A 13,468-nucleotide genomic window follows, 5' to 3' on the forward strand; every position below is an offset into this window, starting at 1 on the left:
ATGCTCTTTTAAAATGACCCTTTCTTATGGGGATGGTCACAGGAAGGCTGGTGCAAAGGACACCTGGACTCCATCAAGGGAACCTGAAATCCATCAGCAAATTTCAGATACCCTGCCTGGCCATCCTCAGCGTGATGGGGACACGGGAGGACCTCTGATCTATGTTCTTCCTTCTTGGCCAATGAGAAATGTTCATTGACAGTGAAAGTTGTTTAATTATTGTCATCCCTCCCTTTTGACTTAGAAACCACCCATCTCTCGGCTGTAGTGTGTAAGCTGTGTGTGCACGCGCTTGTGTGTGTGTTGTCATTTTCTAATTGTTTGTTCATTGCAGATCACAAGAAGTGGAAGGATACTCTCCGAGAGAGAATACAAGCAAAACATCATGAGGAAGGACCGCCACAAATTCACCAGAGAATACTTAGCACATGCAATATTCAAAAAGATCCTTGAGATGGAGGTAAAACAGCCTGCATTTCCGTAGTCATGCTTGCTCGTTTAGTGCTTCATTTTTAAGTCGATAGCCATAAGGAGAAGGACTCCTCTCTGTTTCAAGCCTTCAATAATAAAGCGATGTTTCTCTGGTTCATTGAAACTTGATGAAGCAGCTGGCCGCCATGATCTTATTTGAGCTTCATAAGAACCTTGGGAGGAAGGAGGTATTATAGGCATTGTTATTCCTATTTCACACAAGGGAAGACTGAGGCACAGAGTCCCTGGGGTTTCTTGCCCGTGGGTCACTCAGAGAGTCAGTGTCTAACACCTGGTATCAGGCCTTGGCCTCGATTCCCATCGTTCCCTTTGCCCCTCCAGGCAGGACATTGGTGCAGACGCATCCTCTCCTGTTAGGTCATATTGGTCAACATACATTCATTCAACACTGAACACTCTGTGTGTGTCCTTTATCTGTCATGACACTTTTAGTGGTGTGTCCAACTAATTTGATAAATAGGTTCGGCCTTGCCCTGAGCAACTTGTAGTTTCAGGCATCGACAACATTTTAATCTCTGTGAAAAAGCATATCACTTCTTGGCTTGACCGCAGAGCAGTAAATCAGAAAAGCTGGCTCATAAAACTGTTGACCTGGGGAATTCAGTCAACATTTATGAACGATTCTAGAATTGCCTGTAAAAGAATCCTAAATATATTTAACTGCTGGTCTGAATTATTGTCATGGTGCCATTGCGTTGAGGAAACCTTGCATTTTGTTCTCTCCTGAGTCTTCTATTAATATGTGGTGTCCCATATCCTGAGTGTGAGTTGTCTGTTTCCAGGGATAGAGTTTGTCTGATTTAAAATAAGGCAAAAAATAAGGCTTTTGTTTTAATTTGATAGAAGTGACAACTGATGCTGAGTTATTTGCATATTAGCTATTCAAAGAAAGGGAAACCCCGGACAGAAGCAGCTCATGGCTGCCTTGCTGGAGGGGCTGGTGAGTTGGGCAGATGGTCCGATCAGGTGGCATGGTGATCATTCTGTATCTTAAACACTGAGAACTGAGCCACCCTTGTCCAAAAAGGAAAATTAAGCCATAAAAGAAATTAAGACCACAGAATCATTGCTTTAGAGGTAGAAGATGTCTTTGAGGTCATTTAATCTTCCTCCCCCACTTTACAGATGATAAAATTGAAGCTCAGAGCAACTAAGTGGTGGTACACACACACACACACACACACACACACACACACACACACACACGTTTATATAAAAGGCTAAAGAAAAGTACTTAAATATAATAACATAAATAAAATACCTAAAGTATATAGCTTATATAAAGGCTATGGAAAAGAATTTAAATATAACAATTTAAATAGGATACTTAATGTAAAGGCTATAGAAAAGTGCCTAAATATAACAACTTAAACCAAAGTATTAAATAAAACACAGCATAGTATCTCTATGCTTCCCCGCTTTACTGCGCATCACTTCCATGCTCCCCTGTTATTTCCTGAACAGTGAGCTGGTCTGTTTCTTGTTTCTTATCAATGACCCTGCATCTGCAACCTGCTTCTTGGCCTTGTGGTCCCCTGTGCCTGGAACGCACGGCAGACTGTCTCCTCCCTTTTGCCATATATCCAGGCTCAGCTCAAGGGCTAGCTTTGGCATAGAGCCTTTCACTGATGTCCCAGGCCCTGAGAAAGCCTCAAGGCTTTTATCTCGTTTGCTTTTGTGTACACCTGGACATGTTCACATTGTCCCCTAGGCAAGGCCCCAAAGGAGCAAGCACAGTTTGACTTTGGTCTTTATACCTCCAACACTGAGAATGGTTTCTGGCACATAGTACCCATTTAGTAAATGTTTGTTTAGTAAACATATATGCACATATGCATTTTAACAAGGATCTCCATCTATGTATCAATCATCAATCTCTCACCTTATCTGTCACTTGTCTATCTTTTAATCTATCTACCCATCTCTGTCTCTCCATGTCTGTGGGCCTTTTTATGAGAAGTGGCAGGTCTAGTAACTAAAGGGCTGACTTTGAAGCCAGTCCTACTTCTGACACAGACTGGGCACTTCAGAGCAGGGCTGTGCAGCCTTAGGTTACCTTAGGGCTGCATTAAAATAAAATAATTATTTGAGGGCCGCACCCAGAATAAAAAATACAGTACACTAATAGAAAGTGGGGGAACGTGCCTTATCAACATGACAGGCGAAGGCTCAAAGTGCGAAAGCAAATACAAAACAACAAAGCGACAACTCAACAGTATGAAGGCAAATGCAGACTGTATCGTACAGACCCAACGCACCCCGCAGATCGATTGAAAATGTCGTGCGATATGTTCTATCCGTAACAGTGCTTAAAAACACCAAAGAAGATTAACATCGAGATTATTTATTAGTGATGGAATTAAAAAGTCCAATACGTACTTCATGCAAATTATTATTTTGTTTTTTCACTTGTGAAAATTAAAACCCACAGGCGGGCCACATAAAATCTCACTGCAGGATGCATGTGGGCCCGGGCCATATTTTGGATAGCTCTGGTTTAGACAATTCTCTGAGACTATAAATTGAAAAGCTCTCTCTCTCCCCCTCTCCCTGTCTCTCCCTATCTGTCTCTGTCTCTCTTTCTCTCTCTGTCTCAGTTTCTGTCTCTGTCTCTCTCTCTGTCTCTCTGTCTCTCTCCCTCCCCCCCCCCCGTCTCCCCTTCTCCCTCCACACACATACACACCTATATATGTATATTACCAAAAGGAAGATGTATTAAAGAATAAATAGGAAACATTCTAAAACTTTAATTAAAGGATTTTATGGGTTCCGCTTGGATAAACATGATTCCTATGATCTTATGAAGCTGGGAGTCATTAGAGGGAGAGTTCCCTGATACAGTCATGTCTGGGGGGATTTCCTCATGAACGTTTCTTGGCTCTAATGAAGGCTTCTCTCCCCGCTTCCTGCCCTGTCTCCCCTCCGGTTTAGCACAACTACCAGATGGAGCGCAAGAGGCGGCTGGAGAGCACGGCTCAGAAGGATCGAGTGCAGAGAGTCAAGGTAAGGAGGAGCAGACCTTGGAAGCCTCTTCTGGTCTTACTGTTGCCTAGCTCGGGACAGTGAGTGTATAGCTGGTATGGGCTAATGTCCAGATTGGTGGTGGCTGTTGGAGGGACTTCATGTTATGTAAGCCTGCCTGCCTGCCCAGAAACACCCCTTCACCACCAATCTCAGCCCTAACTGGTGCACCCAGGAGGAATCAGGATAGAGACTCTTGTGGTTTCATAATTATAGGGAACTCCTCAGGGAGGAGACACCCTCTCCCAAGGCAGGTCAGCACCTTTTCTGGACCTTATAGGCTTAGAGACCTGCCAGTAATACTGAGAAGCTGGGACTTTCCCAGGGTCAGATTGAACTCATCTTAGTTTCACCTCCAGGCCAGCTCTCTAAGATACCACCTTCATTCTTAGTGAATGGAAACAGGAAAAAGATGCCTTGTTGCAAATGGGTCAATAACCATTTGGTGAGAGGCTGACATCTCTCTAAGATTTTTCAATCATCAGAAACTTTTGCAAATTGTAATTCTGACATTTTGTTGCAAATATAAATCTATGAAAAATAAAATATCAGTGGATATAATTTGTTGATGTGTCAAGAATGGTGTGAAGGAGATTCTTTATTTTACCAAGAACCTTTCAATATACAAGAAAGCACAATATAAGAGAAAGGACCAAAGATGACAAAGGGGGGAGAGTAAAGTGTGCAGTTACACCTCTGCGACTTTGAATGGACACTAGGAGGTATTATTCAAAGGAGAGCTAGTGAAAACAGAAAAGGAAGCAATGCTGGAGAAGGGTTAGTGTGGCCCCATTGAGAACTGGTTGTGCCATACCAACCTCGCTGTCTGCGTTGGCTGTCTGGGAGATTAGGGGAATGCTGCATCTACCATTAGAAGAGTTTCTGTTAAAGTCTTCCTTTCATTCCATCCTTTGGGTCAAGATAGAGAGCTGAAATCTACAATAGAAGAGTTAGATAGACTTGGCACAGGCTGAGTGACTGGACTCAATGAATCTTCCTGAAAGTAGCCCGCTCAGGACCCTTGGGTGGTCAGATGGTGAGGTTCCCTGGGCAGGACTCTTGCACGAGCAGCCTCCAGGACTGTCTGAGGTTCCTATAGGCTTTAGCAGGGCTGCTCACTCAGCCCCAGGCTTCATCTTGGATGCATATCCAAGGACTCTGTAGGGAGGAGGATGAGCATTGTCTGATGCTTGAAACTGTGAGTGAAGGAGTGATGGGTGATTCTCCTCCTATATAAATCACTAAAATGTGATCAAGAAAGTATTTTCACTATTTCTCCTTCCTCATCTGTAAAATGAATGAGTGGATTTAAATGCTGGGAACTATGAGTGGGACCATTCAGTCCAGCTAGACCAGTCTGCCCACAATTCCCCATCCGTGGCCTTCATCTCCCTCCTCTGTGTTTTTGCCCAGGCTCTCTCCAGTGCCTGGAATGCCCTCCCTCTTCACCCTTGCCTCTAGGAACCAGCTCCTTTCTCCCTTTCTGGCCCCACCCCAGGGCCATCTCTGAGAGGACACTTTGAATTCCCTCCCTTGTTGATGCCCCCAAATTGCTTTGTTTGTCTTTTGTCTTGTTTCACCTAAACATTTCCTGCGTGTTTTAAACACTTGACAAATGGGTGTTGATCTGAATTGAATAACTGAGTCCAAGGAGGGAAAGGGGCATCTAATGGAGTGCCCTAAGGATCTTTTGTGTTTCTGTACCAAACCATTCACCAAGGATGGCACAAAGTTAGAGGACCCACACGCATCAAGTTTGTCAATGACATGAAGCTGGAGAGGACATCTCTTGGAAGATAGAACTGAAACGCAAACATCTCCAAGGGCTGGAACAATGAGGGGATCATATTTAATGGGAACAAATGCAAAGTCCTATACTAAGGATCAAGAAGTAAATTTCACAAGTACATGAGGGAGAATATGCGTCTCATCTGTGAAAGATGGAGTGACACAACCCCGGAGACCACTGAATAGCATCAGCTCTTAAAGACTCACAAAGTGGTTGTATAGCTTCGGACCTGAGACTTCCGGTGAGGGGGAGAGAGCCACTCTGGTGGGACACCCCATTCCACCTTCAGATCCTTTTTAAGTGGATGTAAACATAATATCAATTATTTGAATATAGTGACCCAAAAAACAATTGGAATCTTTACCTGAAGTAAGAGACCAGCCTCACCTCCCTGTACACTGCTTTTGGTGTCTCATTTTAGGAAGGATATTTTGATAAGCTGGAAAATATTTGGCGGGGGGGGGGCACCAGAAGGTGAAGAACTCTAGATCATACTGAAGTAGAATGACTTGAAGCTGGGTCTATTCAGAATGAAGATGAGAACACCAAGCAGGAATGGGGATCCTGATAAAAGCAACAGAAAGGCTGTGTTAGGCTCAGTGTTCAAAAAAACCAAGAAAATGCTCCATCAAAGTGGAAAGAGATCATGAGTTCCCCTTCCTCTACCCAACTGGAGGCTTTAAATGAAGCCTGGATGACCCCTTTTCAGACACTTCCTATGCACTTGTAGGTTGGAGCAGATGGCTTTTGAGGTTTCTTCTAATTGGGATTCTATGATTTTTTTGGAGATACAATTTCCTATGTATCGTCATTTCTTTCTCTTCTCCTTCCTCTTTTTTCTTCTTTTCCTCTTCTTCCTCCTTTCCCTTCTTCTTCTTCCTTTCCTCTTCCTCCTTTTCTTCTTTTTCATCTCTTCTCCTACCTGTTATTTTTTATATTCCTGTCATGAACTCTGTGAGGAAGATTGGCAAAGGGAGGTAAACAGCCAAGCACATTTGAAAGGTTTCAGTGCAAGGGGATTTTGTGCTGTCCAATTCAATTCAGTTAACATCTATTAAAAAATTCTATGAATGAGGCCCCATCCGTGACAAAAGACAAAAACAAAACAGATTGTGCCTGTCCTAAAGGAAATAGCATCCCAATAATCAGATACAACTTGTATACAAAAAATGTGGCACAAGATAGTTTGTGGAGGGGTTAGCAGGGGCAGCTCCCTGGAGTTGTTGACGTAGGAACTGCTTTAAAGGACTATGAGCCTTCTGAAAGGCAGAGAGAGAAGGAGTGCATTCCAGGCAAGGGATGGTGCCATGTATACAGGTATGTCAGTTTTGGAGAGCAGACGGCAGACCAGTTTGGCTACAGGGAACGTGAGGGAGCAATGTAAACCAAGGCTAGAAGGGTGTTTTGGAGCCAGAGTGTCTATGTCCTTGAATACCAGGCAAAGGGATTTGTTTGGAATGGTTTTTGAATACAAGACTGATGTGGTTAGACATATAAATTGGCAAGGTTTTTTTGGCTGCCACATGAAAGAGGGATTGGAGAGAGAAGAAATTGGAAGCACAGAAATCAATTAGGAGACTCTCCTTAGGTAGTCCAGGTGAGAGGTGCTGAGGGGTGTGGCCAGGGAGCCATAGGAGGCAGATGTGAGTGATTTGGCAGAGGTGGGATGGGGAGGCCTTGAGGACTGATTAGATGGAGGGATGGAAGAGGGGGGAGTTGAGGAAGACCTGAGTTTAAGCCCTGGCTCTTTACCTACTCCTTACATGCTTTGGCCAAGGCCAGCCTTCCTTATTTTTTGTATCTGTAAGATGAGAGGGTTGGGCCATATGACCTTTTAAGGTCCCTCCTACCTCTAAATCATGATCTTATGTTCTTTAATGTTTCTGAGAAGTTTGGTATTTATGGCTGAATCTGGGGCATGAGGTGGTAAGTATCATTAAAATGCTGGCTTTGGAATCCCAAGGAGCTGAGTTCAAATCTTGTCTCAAACACCTACTAGAGCTGTAACCACAAGATACTCACTTAATTTCTATCTACCTCAGTTTCCATACCCGTATGATAGGAATAGTCATAGCTTCTCTTTGCTAGGGCGGTCGTGAGCATGAAATGAGGTGGCACATGTCAAGCATTTGACAAACAGAGCATTCGGTGGATGGTTATCCTTTGTCACTGTGTCTCACCAAGTCGGGGGCTGGTCATGGAAAATTCCACGTTCATGTTCATGACAGGAGTCTACTAGGAGCTTAATGATCAATGTCAACAGTCTAGAATCATCAATTCTTAGATTTTGAATGAAACTTCATGATCAACCTTCATGTCCTTGCCCTGTAGCCAGGAACCTGTTTGACACCCCCTTGAAAATGACTGTCTCCTTGTAGTCCATGAGTGACCAGGAGCTCACTACCTTTTAAGGTGGTCCATATCATTATGAAATCACTCTCCTGGTTAAGATGTTCTTTATTAGGGTGAGCTGGTCTGTCTCCCCATCATTTCTGCCCAGCAGTCTTGGTTATGTTCTCTGGGATCTAGCAGAACCATCCATCCGCCCATCCATCCAACAAAGAGTTCCCAGGCACTGATTGTGTGCCAGGCCCCTTTCCCCATGAGGCTTGTGTCATGGGACGCTAACCTAGATAATCGCGATGTACAGTATTCTAAGAGAGGCAGCTCAGTGTGCTACAAAGCCAAGACCTTTGTGAGGTGTGGACAACCTCAGGTCAGAGGACCAACCCTAGATGTTCTAAAGCTCACAGTCACGTCCCTCCCTGTTTCCTGTCCCTGGATCTTTCATCCGCAGTTCCTTCAACTGATCCTTGTAGGACATAACGCGACTTTGAAAAGTTGTTGTTGCACGTTGTATAGTGCTGGATTTAGAATCTGAGGTCCTGGGTTCAGATGCTGACCCTGACACTCATTACCTGGGTGGTGAGTCTACAGAGGTAGACTTTTGCAGGCTGGTTAGCAGAGTACATGCTTTGATAAGTACTTCCAAGGTCAAGTCAACAAACATTTATTAACCACCTACTATGAGAGAGAGAGAGAGAGAGAGAGAGAGAGAGAGAGAGAGAGAGACAGAGAGAGACAGAGACAGAGAGAGAAAGAAAGAAAGGAGAGGAGAGAGAGAGAGAAAGAGGGAGAGAGAATGGAGAGGAGAGAGTGAGGAAGGAGAGAAGAGAGAGATGGAGAGAGAGAGAGACAGAGAGAGACAGAGACAGACAGACAGACAGGAGATACTCGAAGGGAAGGCACTAGAATTCAGGAAGATTGGGAAAGGCTTCTTGGAGGAAGCGGCAAGGTTACAAGTATAGACCCAACCACAGCTTGTCCTCTCTGCAGGGATAAGCCTTAGTTAAGTGCAGACAGGCTCACTACCAGCAGGTTAGCCACTAAGCTGATGGCTTTGGGGGCTACAGCAATCAATGAAACATAAAAATACACAGTGGCTCCCCTTCACTTTCTCCTTAAATAGGGAAAATTGCAGAGAGATGGGAAAGGTACAAAGGCCACCAGCAATCACAGAGTTCTTTGATCAACTATTAAAAGTTAATTTCCTTTTTTTGAGGGGGAAGGCAGGGCAATTGACGTTAAGTGACTTGCCCAAGGAAACACAGTAAGTGTATCAAGTGTCTGAGGTCGGATTTGAAGTCAGGTCCCCCTGACTCCTGGGCTGGTGCTCTACTCACTGCTCCACCTAGCTGCCACTAAAAGTTAATTTCGGTAAGGATACTTTCAACATGAGATCTTTGTTCAATGACCAAGGAATCTCCTGCAGGAATCCAATAATGTTCATATTGATTTTATCAATAAAATTTTCAATAAAAATATAAAGAAGCTATGGAAAAATGGAAGTATGACTTTTAGGTTGTCTTTGTAGGGGCAAATAAAGGAGTTCATAGAGTTTATTTCAAAGTGTCCCTAAAGTAAATATTATTTTATGGGATGCTAGGTCATTTCCCTTTGTATCACTCCTATTGAGCAAAAGCAATCTGACACTATGAAGGTCATTGCAGCTGATTTGCCTGGACTTGTAGCATTTAAGAAGTAGAGACATTCCATAAAAGGACTTGAGTCAACATCTGCCTTGGTACTTGGTTGGCTACAGTGAAAAATCAGGTCTAGTATAGGAGGGCAAAATTTAATATGTTAAAATATTAAAAACACAACTTAGGATCAAGAAATTAGAGGCAAAAGTTGGCAAGCCACTTGTAGCTTCATGCCTGTGTATCTTGAATATGTTCTTTAAGAAGGCATAGATAGAGAATTAAACAACATTGCAAACAAACAAACAAACAAAGAAGTTGATTGTTCTTAAAAGACAGAGAATAAACATTTTCTCGTGTAGCTATATTTTTTCTGACCCAGCTGTATGGATGCATTCTGGCTGCCAGCTATTAAAGCAAAGGAAAAATCACTGACATGTTAGGGGGAAATGATAAATGTAACCTGAGGACATTGCATGATGTTACAGTGACTCATAATAGACCTCTCCAAACAATCTACTGGCTTGAAAAAGGGAAATGGATAAAAGTAAAAATATTGGCCATCCATCTCTTGGAGAAACATAATTGTTATAAATGTAGTGGCCACAACAAGGAAAGACATCAGTGTGTTGAAAGCACCTGGTCAACCTACATTTGATCTTTTGTGGTTTGACAAGGCAGCCAAGGGCAACCCGAGTTTACAGCATACTTGCAAAACATCATAAAGAAGCAGAAGATTCCAAGCAGTGTTGCCTCACAAAACAGCCAAAAGCAGCTGCAGCCAAAGAGAAAACAAGACTGTTGGAGCCTTGACATGAGTCTCAGCTGAGCCAGATCATTCAGATAGCATTTTTGGATTAAACTGGAAAGAAAAGAGCAAATAGACGTGAAATATAGCATTTCTACTGGCATTTCTCACGGTCTTCTGTTCTCATCAGGGATAATAGTGGAACCATCACATTTGTACCTTATTATTTCAGTAGCTGATTGTCTGAGCCATAGCAGGAACCAATTGGGAGAAGCATGGTGGAAAGCATTTGGGTGAGGATCAATGATGTCAGAAATGGAAATGATGCTCTTGGAGGGGTAGGGTACAACCCAACTAAACAGGAAGAGGAGGAGTTTGGGGAACATCAGAAACTTGGTATTGAAGGATGATATAGTAGTGACAGGGGGTTTCAGTTATCTGGACACCAGTTATCTGGTACTAGCTCAACCAAAACCAGAGCAGTTAGCAAATATTTCACTTGCTTAAATGATTGTTCCAAAGTAGAGGAAGTGAATGGGCAAATGTTATTCTGGATCCCATTCTGCCCAACGAGGAGGGATTGTTTGCCGAGGCAGAAGTAATAGGGAAGTGAATTACCAGCCCATGACAGTGGCTGTGATCGAGGTGAGAGAAAGCATGAAAGATCTGACACAGAACCACAATTTGGGGAGAGCAGCATTTAAGGAGTTCAGAAAAAAAGAATTCTACAGGGAAAAATCAACCCAGGAGGGAACAGGATCTCTCAAGAATGAAATACTGAAGAGATAAACCAAAAAAGATTCCGATGAAGAGGAAAGGGGAGAGTTTCTTACAGAGACTTATGTTCTCTGGGATCTAGCAGAACCATCCATCCGCCCATCCATCCAACAAAGAGTTCCCAGGCACTGATTGTGTGCCAGGCCCCTTTCCCCATGAGGCTTGTGTCATGGGACGCTAACCTAGATAATCGCGATGTACAGTATTCTAAGAGAGGCAGCTCAGTGTGCTACAAAGCCAAGACCTTTGTGAGGTGTGGACAACCTCAGGTCAGAGGACCAACCCTAGATGTTCTAAAGCTCACAGTCACGTCCCTCCCTGTTTCCTGTCCCTGGATCTTTCATCCGCAGTTGGGGATGAAACTGGGATCTCACAGATAAATTCAGAAAAGATGCATGTGTAGATGGAGACCAGGATAAGTCACTGAGGATGGATGCAGCAGATTAGGGTGGAAACTGTAAGAACTATGTCAGGAGCTCTGAAACTCAGAATGAGCTGAGGTTGGTGGTTAATGCCAGCTATCAACACAAAGGTGTTTTGTTTTGGTTTAGGCAGGTTAAGGGCAAGAGAAGGATCAGAAAGGGGAGGACCAGTTGCTCTTTATGGATGGGAATAATGATGATGAAGAAGGATGGTGACAAGGCTGAACTACTTCACTATCGTTTTTCTTCCCTTCTTTTAAGAATAGAATAATGCTAGGTAGAAGGGGGCAGAGACCCGTGGCAATGCTACGCATGATGTGACCTTTATTGGCTTATTCTGTCTGGGCCAAGGACTTCATGGTTGTGGAGAATGTCTAGATAGGAGTTTCTCTGAGGGCTGTGGTCTTAGAGAAGAGGTGCAATGACCAGCCTGGGTCACTGGCCAGAGTGCAAGGCCGTGCTGCCACTGCCTTGTCCAACAATACACTTCCTTGTCTCTTCTTCTTGAGTCTTTGTCTTTCTCTAAAGCTCAGGGGCCAGCCATTCACCAAAGATCTGCGGGTTGGCTCCTGTTAGTTCTCTGTCCTTGATGTGGCTTTGATTGTGATGACGGTGATCATGATGAAGATGAGTAGCACCAGTACCTCTTGTGTCTTTCCAGTAGAGTGTCAGCTACCTGAGGGTAAGGACCCTTGGGCAATCAATCAGCATTCATTAAGCACCTAGTATGTACCAAGCCCTGTGCTGCATGCTTGGGGTCTCCAGGGTCTGGACAGGGATGTGTGTATAGGAGCTGTTTAATAAACACCGGTAAAAGTGAAGTGATTTTCCCAGTCACTGTAGCATGAGATCCCTGGCTTCCTTCCTGGCTCAGCTGAAGCAGTACCTTCTGCAAGGGGCCCTTCCCAATGCCCCAGACCACAGAAGTGCCTTCACCTTGCCCTGCTCTGATCCTTGTCTACAGTTGCCTATACCTGTGTGTGTACATTTACTCTCCCTTTCTCTTTCACCCACAGAATGTAAGGCAGGAGAGAAACGTGCATGGGCAGGCACTGTGCTGAGCCTGCTTCGATCCTCCCTCTGGGGGGAGGGGTAACAGGCAGACTGCAGTGGTTAAGAGACTTGCCCAGAGTCACATAGCTAGGAAGTGTCTGAGGTTAGATTTGAACTCAAGTCCTTCTGCCTCCAGGCTGGGTGTTCTTGGTGCTCTGGCCCCTTCCAGCCATTCCACTTTGATGTTCTCACCCCTCTTACCCAGTATCTTCTGTGGAACACAGTAGGGAATTAAAGAGTGTTGATTGGCTCATTGTCATTCACGGTCGTACTTGAAGGCTCACAAAGTGCCTGCACCACTGTGGGAAGCTGCTGCTCTTATCCCACTTTTATAGGTGAGGAAACTGAGGCAGATAGTGGTTAAGTGACTTGTCCAATGTATCATAGCTCTAAGTGTTTAAAGCTGGATTTGAACTCAGATCTTCCTGACTCCAGGTCCAGTGATCTATCCAATTACTGCCTGAATGTACCGTGTTTGGGGGGATGGGTCAATACGAGCTGGGGGAGTCAAGACAGGCTCCTTAAAGGAGATGGCTTTGAGCTGATACTTGAAGGGAGAGGGTTCTCCAAAAGCAGACAGAGCATAGGGAAAGTGGAGAACCTTCCTGGCCTCAGATGGTTCTCACAAAGAGGGAGAAAAGAACGTTATGTATCTGGAAGCACAAGTTAGCTCACAAAGGAGTTTGTACCTTATCCTAAAGGCACTTGGGAGTTCCAGAAGCTCCTAGCCCAGAGGAAGAATGAGTCAGACATATGTTAAATTTAGAAATGCCGACTTGGCAGCCATGTGGTTGATAGGATAAGACAGGAGAGCCTGGGTGGAGGGAGACTCTTTTTGCAACTGTCTTCTGAGAGGTCCAAGTTGTGTGAACTGGGGTGGAAGCTGTAAGAGCTGTGTGTGAACTGGGGTGGAGGATGTATAAGCTAGGGTGGAGGATGTATGAGCTAGGGTGGAGAATGTATGAGCTAGGGTGGAAGATGAGCAAATTGAGCTGGAGGAGGTATGAACTGTCTTGGAAGACATGTAAACTGCGGTGGAAGAGGTGTGAGCTGTGGTGGAGGAAGTGTGAACTGTGGTGGAGGGCTAGGGTAGAAGATATATGAGTTAGGTTAGAGGATATGTGAACCAGGGTGGCTATGGTATGATTGCAGAGGAGATGATGACAGTGAGAGAGACAAGCAGAAT

General features: G+C 44.3%; 1 protein-coding gene across 1 annotated transcript in view; it reads left to right on the forward strand.

The window, feature by feature from the left end:
* The first annotated feature begins 340 nt into the window (after positions 1–340).
* ERICH3 (glutamate rich 3) overlaps positions 341–13,468 on the forward strand; it is a 122,341-nt gene continuing 109,213 nt past the window's right edge. The window contains exons 1-2 of the mRNA XM_036753409.1: positions 341–460; positions 3,424–3,495. Of these exons, the coding sequence (XP_036609304.1) occupies positions 386–460; positions 3,424–3,495 (147 nt within the window). The 5' untranslated portion in view covers positions 341–385. The remainder of the gene's footprint in view (positions 461–3,423; positions 3,496–13,468) is intronic.

This window comes from Trichosurus vulpecula, chromosome 4 (genome assembly GCF_011100635.1).
Source record: "Trichosurus vulpecula isolate mTriVul1 chromosome 4, mTriVul1.pri, whole genome shotgun sequence".
NCBI classification, from domain to species: Eukaryota; Metazoa; Chordata; class Mammalia; order Diprotodontia; family Phalangeridae; genus Trichosurus; species Trichosurus vulpecula.